The 9,857-nt window shown below is 33.9% G+C and overlaps 1 protein-coding gene across 7 annotated transcripts in view; it reads right to left on the bottom strand.

The window, feature by feature from the left end:
* LOC126858561 (voltage-dependent T-type calcium channel subunit alpha-1G) overlaps positions 1-9,857 on the bottom strand; it is a 47,449-nt gene that overhangs the window by 4,300 nt on the left and 33,292 nt on the right. For 2 of the 7 annotated variants that reach the window (XM_050608980.1, XM_050608986.1), the window contains exons 17-33: positions 8,896-9,052; positions 6,955-7,110; positions 6,609-6,737; positions 5,916-6,203; positions 5,494-5,642; positions 5,263-5,409; positions 4,650-4,818; positions 4,175-4,524; positions 3,721-3,913; positions 3,386-3,535; positions 2,723-3,103; positions 2,264-2,480; positions 1,918-2,179; positions 1,523-1,803; positions 861-1,153; positions 512-773; positions 121-386 (exon numbers count right to left, since the gene is read on the bottom strand). In XM_050608980.1, coding sequence (XP_050464937.1) covers positions 121-386; positions 512-773; positions 861-1,153; positions 1,523-1,803; positions 1,918-2,179; positions 2,264-2,480; positions 2,723-3,103; positions 3,386-3,535; positions 3,721-3,913; positions 4,175-4,524; positions 4,650-4,818; positions 5,263-5,409; positions 5,494-5,642; positions 5,916-6,203; positions 6,609-6,737; positions 6,955-7,110; positions 8,896-9,052 — 3,850 coding nt within the window. The remainder of the gene's footprint in view (positions 1-120; positions 387-511; positions 774-860; positions 1,154-1,522; positions 1,804-1,917; positions 2,180-2,263; positions 2,481-2,722; positions 3,104-3,385; positions 3,536-3,720; positions 3,914-4,174; positions 4,525-4,649; positions 4,819-5,262; positions 5,410-5,493; positions 5,643-5,915; positions 6,204-6,608; positions 6,738-6,954; positions 7,111-8,895; positions 9,053-9,857) is intronic. The other 5 variants (XM_050608982.1, XM_050608981.1, XM_050608983.1 and 2 more) reach the window with 5 other exon arrangements.

The raw sequence follows: 9,857 nt of genomic DNA, 5'->3' as shown, positions 1-9,857 counted from the left end.
TAATAATAATAAAGTGTGTAAGAGAAATTTTAATTATATTCTTTGAGACGAGTTATTTGATCTTTTGTTTACGAAACATGTAAGTATAAATTCACATTATTGGAATATGCGATTTTTTACCTGCAACTTTTGATGTTGTACGTGACTGGTATCTTGACTAGCGACGCCGTAGCTACGATGCGGAATAATTCGAGGCACGCTCAGGTTGCTCACAGGCTTCTCGAAGACTTCGGCAACTTCAAAATGCATTGGCAACAGTGACCTTCGTTGATGATGGCTCGAATGAAAGGTTTGCCGGCGTTTCGACTTAAACTTGGACGGTCTTGAACTCGAACGGTAATACGAATTACGACGTTTCTCGTCCAAGGATACGGAAATCGAGGTGTCTGGAAAACAATCGATTAATTTTATGACAAAAGACATGATAATAAAGAAAGGAATATTGCAATAATTGATGTATCAGTAACCAGCATATTAATTACAATAATAAAATTACAATTAATGTTTTTACCATCGATGTTTCTCTCTCTGGGTGGATTGTAAATAAAATTTGCAGGTAAAGACTGAACTTTGGCTAATCCTGGCCTCGCGGGAATTTTTATGTTGCCCACCATAGATACGCGCTCTTTGTCTTCGTCGTCCTCATCGTCATCATCTACTCTACCATTCATCGCTATGTCATCTTCATCTTCCTCCTCCATCTCTAGAAGTTCTTCCTGTTCCGCAGCTAATTCTCTCTCCAACTGTGTTTCCATATCAAGCTCGTCTTCCATCTGAAATTATAACATTGTACATATTTCAAATTTTTATGGTTAAAATAAAAAACAAATCTCTTTAAAAAAACTTTTTGAAAACGTTACCTGTTTGTGACTTTCTTCCAAATGTTTCATCAGCACAGCAACGACGACATTTACCAGTACAAATTGCGCCATTAAAACAAAAATCACGAAAAATATTGGCGCGATAATAGTGCTCACGCAACAATTCTTGACACAATCTGCTGCATCATCGCAATCATCTCTCAACGTGTCTTTCATGATACCATTCCAGTTGTCACCGGTGGCGACTCGGAAAAGCGTTAAAAAGGCCATGCCAAAATTACTAAAATGCGCGTGCTCACCAAGACCTTGGCAAGGCATTTCATCATTACATTCTGTGATGGAAAATTAATATTATTTGATTTCAATCAGTCTCTTTATAAAACTGTCTCTTTATAAAACTTTTGATAAAGAATTGTATTGATATTTAAATTCTTATGATTGTACAAATAGAAAAAAATATATATCTAATTTATTGCAAAAGATAATCGCAAATAATTCTCATAAAAAAATTAATTCTGTTTATAAAGTTTGTAATCTTTGTTAGATATTTAAGATAAGTTAATTAAATATTAACAAGAACAATCAACTTTAAAAGTTATTTTATTACGAACGAGAAAAGAAAAAATTTTTATAAATTTATTTAAAAATATATTTTTGCGTAATTGCGTTAACTAATTCAATTATATTGAATGGATAGTTACCTAGACGGCCGAAAAGTTCTACGCCTAGTGCAGCAAATATAAAGAAAAGCAAGAAAAACAATAGTCCTAGATTTCCAACTTGCGGTAAAGCCTGCATCACCGTGTCCAAGAGAGCACGTATACCCTTCGCCATTTTCAAGAGTTTCAACACACGGGCTATTCGTAACACTCGCATTACGCGAATTATCGTGGGATTAATGGGAATGATCTTAGATTCGACTTCCTCTAACACGATGCCAACAACTGATAATATCACTATTCCCACATCTAGTTGATTCCATCTATAAGAAGAACCGTCATTAGAATCGTAAAATCTTCTTCATGATGCTATTGATAAAAGTGCCCACTCCACAAAAATACTTAAAAGAATACGTAAATAGAAGACATGAGCTTACTTATCCTTTAGATAAAGCTGCAGACCGAGAGCGACAAGCTTCATGAGGGATTCGAGAATGAAAACGGCGGTGAAGAAATAATTAAAAATCTTTAACGCGTAGGTGAGCGCTTTCGGCATCATGTAAAATTCCATCGCCATCGTAACGACATTGAGACCGATGACCGCTGCGATCGCCAAATCAAAATACTTGGATGTCACGACGTTGTGAACAAACAGCCGGGACTTGGAATAATTGGTGTAATACGGCGGCTCGTGCATTTCTGAAAACAATTACAAGCAATATTGTACACACACCGGCATCTCTCGACAAATAATTAGTTGCGTGATATAAAAGTGGCATTAACCTAGCTGGGCCTGCGGCCACTCACTTCGTCTTTTTTTCTCCATCTGCAATGCGCGTTTGGCCGCTCTACGTACACGTTCCTCTTTCTCCTGTTCTTCGCGGCACCTATGGAAATTCTCCACCACCACGCCGACAAACATGTTTAGCACGAAGAAACCCACCAGTAATATGAACGCGATGAAATACAACAATCGCCATTCGGAATAATTTTCGATAGGCTGTAATCAGTTTTTTCATTATTCATCGTTGAAAGTTATGAAAGTGACATTTTAATTTTTTTAATATTTTTATAAACGTAAATAATAAATCATAATATAACACTGCCTTTAAAAGATACTTTAAAAAAAATATAAGTTTTTAAAATATTTATAATGTAAGCTGTGAGTTAAAACGTGTATTTATTCAAAGATATTAAAAGAAAAAATATATATTTTATTTTCACTGCATGAATTTCTCTCACCTGTTGATCAACGCCAACAGCATCTAGACCAGTATACATGATGTTTACCCATCCGTCTCGTGATGATAAAACGAACAACGACATGAGAGCTTTTCCGAGATCGTCGAAATTATACTTTCTATTTAACCACATGTTTCGCTTATCGGCCAAACAGTCCGTTTTATTACGCACATTCTTAATATCGGGACCTTCGCAATAGTAGAACGCGCCTTTGAACAGTTGCACTCCGAGTATACCAAAGATTACGAAAAACGTGCAGCAGATCAGAACGATGTTTCCGATGGGCCGCAGTGAAGACAGTAATGTCTGAACTACCAGTTTTAAGCCAGGGGCGCGATTGATGACTCGCAGGGGTCTTAATGATCTCAGTAGTCTAAATACCTATATTTAAAAAAAAAAAGATTAGAAGAGAATGCATATAACATCAAAAGTTTAACTGTTCATAAATGTTTTGATATAAAATGGACTTAAGTAAAATATATATATATATATATATATATATATATATATATATATATATATATATAGCCATATATAATTACATTTTTTCTCGGGTACATTTATAAATCATTATAATTTTTTTTTATTCTCAGTTTTATAATGAAAATAAAGATATATAGTATGTATGCATAATAAATCTCCAAGATATAAAAATGAGCTTACTCTTAGTATTCCAAATATTCTCGGGCTACTTGATGAAAGCACTGACATCGATAGATCGATTATGGAAATGATAACGAGAGATCCGTCCATAATATTCCAGCCTGAAGTAAAATACGCATCCGGACCATAAAGCATGCCCGTTGCGACGACCTACATGACAAAATGATAACATATAAATGCAAATTATACGCGATTTTTAATTTTAATAATTTCTACTCTTTCTCTTATTTATAATCGTAAAACAAAACTTTATTTAAAGCATCAATTTTATCATAAATTATTAGAGATATCTAATAATACACATCTTTAAAATAAAATCTCCAAAGTATGTTTACCTTAACGAACATCTCGATGGCAAAAACGCCAGTAAAAATATAATTCGCAGTCGATAGAAAAAGTCTCTCACGGCTGTCGGGCGGTATATTCGGTCGTTCCATCGCCAGAGTAATGCAGTTCAATCCAATGAATAGCAATACCACATTGTCAAACCACTTTTGATCAACAAACCATTGACAGAAGATACGAAACCTGTAGTTTCGGAAAATTTATGAGTTTCTTACAATTTTTAATTGACAAAAAATTTACTAATTTCTTGTTCAACTTCAATTTAATATTAACATATAATTAAACCTCTATTATTTCTATCTCGCTCTTAATTGATTATTATTATATAAACATTTTTATTATTTTTTATTACTATTTTTACTTTTTCATAATATTGTTTCTTCTACTCTAAAAATCTCCGACATTAATTAAGTAGAAATGTATGTTTGAATCTAATAATATTACCTATTATTCGGTGGGAATAAATACAAGGAATAATTTTCACGTTCCTGTAGGCAGCCCTTAGGTTCAAAGAACATGAATATTTTTTTGATTTTCTCAACGCTGCTCGCGCTTCCGTGACCGTTCGACGGCGGCGTCTGTTCGCCGCCCGTTCTCGGACGCTCTTCTTCTTGTTCAGGAAGTCGTTTGATTCTCGGCAGTGGACCAGTCTCCATTGCAAGATTGTTGATCGTGCGTGGAGTCGAGGACGGCGCGAGCATCTCATCCAACGGTAATGTTTTCCTCGTGGACGTTTGAACATTTTCATATCCACGCAACGAATTTCTTCGCGAAAGCTCGCCGATCCATCGCATCTGGAAATTTAAGATATTAATACAATAAAATGCAGAGCGTAATAATAAAATGATGCAAAAAGCATTATAAAATGATAAAGTTGCTATTAATAATGGTTATCAAAAGTACTTATATCACCGCTTACCTGATTAGGCGTGATTGTGTAACGACGAATCGACCAGGGGCCATAACTTTCAAGCGAATTATTAGGACTCAAACTACGATTATTGCTTGTTAGGACGGTGGTTCGATTATTGGGCGCGTCGCGTTGCGTGTCGTTTCTTATCGAACCATGCAAATATCCACCGTTAAAACTGAAAGAGAAGGATAATAAATATAATTTTATATTAATATTATATATATATATGTGTGTGTGTGTGTGTGTGTGTGTGTGTGTGTGTGTGCGCGCGCGCGTGTGTGTGTGTGTGTGCGTGCGTGCGTGCGTGCGTACGTGCGTGCGTGCGTGCGTGCGTGCGTGCGTGCGTGCGTGTGTGCGTGCGCGCGTATATATTATATATGTATATATATATATATATAATTATTATGTATATATATATATATATATATATTATGTACATGTATTATATATTTTTATTATTATTATTTTTAATATAACGGATAAATAAACGTGGTATATGGCATGTTTCGCAAACTTTAAGCTAATAGCTTTTTAAACTCGCTGAATCACTAAACTAAACACTATTAATGAATTATTCATTTCTTTTAAATAATTCGCGATGAGTGATTAATCGTCTTACGTTGGATTGGATCCGACGAGAGTACTGCGCCCATTATTGAGTACAGTTGTATGACTGGTATTCTCGTCGTCACTTTGCGACCACCGTTTCCTCCGCAAAGATGGCCGTGACAAGCGCCACGAATAGCCTCTTTGTATTCTCGGCGGACTAAAGTAAAAAGAAGTACAATATCAGAAAAAAATGTGCGATGTTTATAGAACTTAATCGAGAAATGATAAATTGCACAGATACCTAGAACTCGAGTCCCTCGTCGAAGGATTGACAACGGCCGTAACGAGGCTTATGCGTCTCGGGAATTGACCAGCTATTAAGTTGTTTGTCGGTATTTTGTTAGATACATCAGGCAGTTTTAATAATCCCGAGGGTATACTACACTGGCTCTGCAAATATATAAAGCATTGTTGTCATTATTTTCTCTTGTTACGTTCTTCTTCAATATAACATTCTAATGAAAAATGCGACTAGGAATCTCGCAAATTCAAAATTGTACAAACTCTCTTCATCAACATATCAAATTCTCTGATTAACGGATAACTCTGACTAACACGGATAAATTTCGATTCTCAGATATAAATATGCATACATTATTCAATTATCAATCGTAACAAACGCTTGCCCTGCACAACTAGCCTATTATTAAAATAAAAACGTACACCAGATCGATCAATAGATTCGATTGAAAGGGCAGCAGCGGGATAAACTGCTCGGCAATTGAGGTCTCTGTAGCCAACATCCAATGTAGTGTTTGGAGAATCTTGAGGAGTTGCTGCCGTATGAGTGATTATCGGCGGCTGACCAGCCACACCCATCATCTTACTCTCTTTCTGAATGTTACACTTAGGCTCATCGATCCGTTGTTTCCACACGCTGTTCTGCTTCTCCCTATTATCTTTGTACTTTCTTAGCTCCTCCGCGCTCTGCCACGAATTCTTCTGATCCTGCTAATCGTGCGAATAAAAACTGATGTAGCGTAAGTTGAGAAAAATTTTGCGATCGGCGAAAATCCGTTTATTAGATATAATTAGATAAATAATGTCGAGATAGAATAATTTGTAACTCTATGCACATTTTTCCAAATAATCGTAGTTATAAACAAATACAAATAAAAAATTATATATCTTTATATATTTAACTCATGTGTACATTTTATATATTTTGCGAGTCCTCAGAAAACGTTATGGCATTAAGCTTTTCCTGTAAAATGTTCAAAATGTGTCAAAAAAAAATAATCCAAAATTTAAATAATTTTTGCGTCTCATTCTTCTTTCTATCTTCTTCGCGTGATATCTAACGGAAAGTAAACAATCGTACGACGAAAAAAAGAGAGATTGCGCAAGCAATTATACCTGGGTATATGTATCGCTGTCAGAAATTGAATGCGATCCCGATACTCTCGACGATCCGTCCTCGCTGCCTATTCCAGCGGCGAGCTTTTTCGCCATTTCTCTTTGCTCTCGTTCTCTTCTCTCGTTTCTCTGCGAAATATCATCCAATTATCACATCATACATAAATGTATGTAAATACATTAATAATTCAAAATATAAAACGCAATCAAAAGATCAAAATCTGATACAGGTCGAGAAAATAAATATTATAAATTTATATGTAAGCATCTTTATATATTTTACAATACTCACGTAAGAAATTTAAAATTAAATAAGCAATGTGTCATATTATTTTTTAATTCCTACCTCCGATGAGAAACCTTCGACGAGAATGGCGACGAGAAGATTGAAGAGAACGTAATTACCAAAGGTCATTAACGCTACGAAATAAAGCGCAGCCCAGTGAGATGTCTTCTGCATACCATTGAAGAGGACAACGTTCCAATCCTCCTGCGTAAGAATCTACATAAAAAGAAAAAGGGAAGAAACTCCCGCTACATATATAATAGCATAAATATCTATACTTATTTATAATAAGGCACATGATCGGCAAGACGTTTTTTTTTTTTAATTTGTTAAAAAATGTACTCTTCTTTGTGAAATACATGCGCTCGCACATAAATTTATCATATTTTACGTATTAATCTGCACAACGTTAATAATTATACAATTTTTATAACAAGATTTTATGATATGTATTAAATAGATATCATTAATTTAATCATTAAAATATCATTACGTAGCTGTCAAAAGTTTCGATTATCTTATTTTAAATATTGAATTATGCATAAATGCGCGATTATATGTTTCAATAAGATATTGAAACATACGAAGAGATAAAAACAGATAAATAATTCGATAAAGTTTGTGTGTCTATGAACCACATGTTTAAACAGAGAATTAATTTTTTTATTACACATATAGATGTTTTTAAAAATATTTTTATTCCAATTATATTTGAACATACATGCAATTATGAGGAATATATTGGCATACAAAGCAAGTCAACGTTGTATTTGCACTGCATCCAAATTTACATACTCGATAGAGACGCACAAAAAACGTTTTGCCAACCAGTGCTGTAATACTTCGTGAATATGCATGCATCGAGTTTTCTATCACGAATTTCTCCTTTTTTGCAAGCTTTTCATGTTTACACATGTAATTTGCCTATATTATTATTGCCTTTATTATTATGAACTCTGTAATGTATCTTTAATATACTTGTTTTTCTAGCTTAATAACGTTACACGCTACGTAAAAATTAAAAATTAAACTAATTGCTAAAAAATTAATTTAACATACTCCAAATAATTGATATTTAATATTGATAGAATCGTTAAATACATGCGTAATATATTCTAGTAATTATTAATAATAATATTCTCTCAAACTCGATTTTTACACGTACAATAATATACCAAACGCGATAAGAATAATACATATTTATAATTAGAATACAACTGTCTACGCGTTTATTTTTATCAATTTACTCATTTTGAGTTATTATACAAACATATACGTTATATCAGAAATGAATACAGGGAGATATGTCAATAATATATAATAATTGTTAATTGTGCAACGATAAATTTAGGAGAAGCAAGTGATGACATCATTAGACTGCGCAGAAACACGTGATAGAAAGACAGAAAAAGTCGTTCCATCGGTTTTCCGCAACGTTGTAATATATTAGTTGCTTTACATGGATGATGTGTGAGCTGAATTGAGATTACAACACACTCGTGGATAGAATCGTCGTCGCGCAGTTTGATCTGCGCGTGTAAACAAACAAAATAGTAAACATGAATGTCGACATGTATATACTGTTTGCACGCATGTAAATACAAAGCAACCATTAAAGGCTCCGCATACTCGGCACGGATAACAAAGAGACAAAAATGGACGCGAAGCGTGAATGGACTTAGGGAACGGTCACACGTCGAAGGAGGACAGGGTCCGTTTTTGCTCAACACGAAAAAATATGTAAATATATATAAATATGGCTGGGATCTGTACAGAGAAAGAGAGAGAACACGAATATATAAATAGGAAAAAAAAGATCGTGTAAATTACGCAAAACACGTGGAACGTGGTAAAAATAACTATGCATATATGTATATGTATGTCGCATTTAACATGTAAAAATGTACTATTATATATATATATATATATATATATATATATATATATATATATATATATGTATATGTATACAGCGTATAAGAGAGGGGGGAACAGTGGTACCTGAAAGACTGTGACTAGTGCCCAGACGATGTCGTTGAAATGTTTGCGATCACAGCGACACATTGGGTGCCGCGAGACCACCTCGGCACAGGTGCAGGGCCGACTCCGGTCCGCCCACATGCAAAACTTACCCCCGAACAGGTACATTCCTAGGATGCTGCAACCGAGACAATCCGCTGGCCTAAAGTATCCCCCAGATCCAGGACGGGGAGAGGACTGGAGTTGTGACAGGACTAGGACTTTGGTACAATCGCCGAGCAGCGTCTCCATTCTCGTCATACAGTACATTTCCTCATTCAAGTAATTATTTATATGAAATGTATAATTAAAATAAACACTGACATCATCGATCGCTAATTGGCAATTGACAGCTGATTATGATGGAATTAATATTATAAATTTTAGATATATGTAATTCTATAATAACTTTCTTAAACTATGCATGGCGCGTGTCAAAATATATGCTAAAAATATTACATAAATCATTTTTATCCATTAATTTGTAATTTGTTATTTTCATTCTTAAATGTTCTAAAACAACGATCTGGGTTTAAAACTCACATTTTAAAAATATTTTTGTAAACAGAAATGTCTATCTTTAATTTTTATTAAATATGTATGTGTATGTATATGACACACAAAATTTTTTCCACTAATTCATCGTCAACAAGTATATCACATATATATGAATATCTGACTTTAGCACTTTTATCTTATATTAAACCATATTGCTTGCCATAAAAATATTTAAATGCATTTAAACAAATTTATTTACATATCAAATTAATACTTAAAGAATTAAATCTGTTGCAAAATCAAAAAGTTTTTCTCTTCATCTTAATTACATTCGCGCGATATAATTTGGAATGCAATATTTTAAAATTTTAAATCAAAGTTCTCAAACTGTATCTTTTTCCTTTCATAAAAAGGCTCAAAGTTATTTTAATAAGTTTATTTTCGAA

This window comes from Cataglyphis hispanica, chromosome 26 (assembly GCF_021464435.1).
Source record: "Cataglyphis hispanica isolate Lineage 1 chromosome 26, ULB_Chis1_1.0, whole genome shotgun sequence".
NCBI lineage: Eukaryota > Metazoa > Arthropoda > Insecta > Hymenoptera > Formicidae > Cataglyphis > Cataglyphis hispanica.
This window is presented reverse-complemented; position numbering and strand designations above follow the sequence as displayed.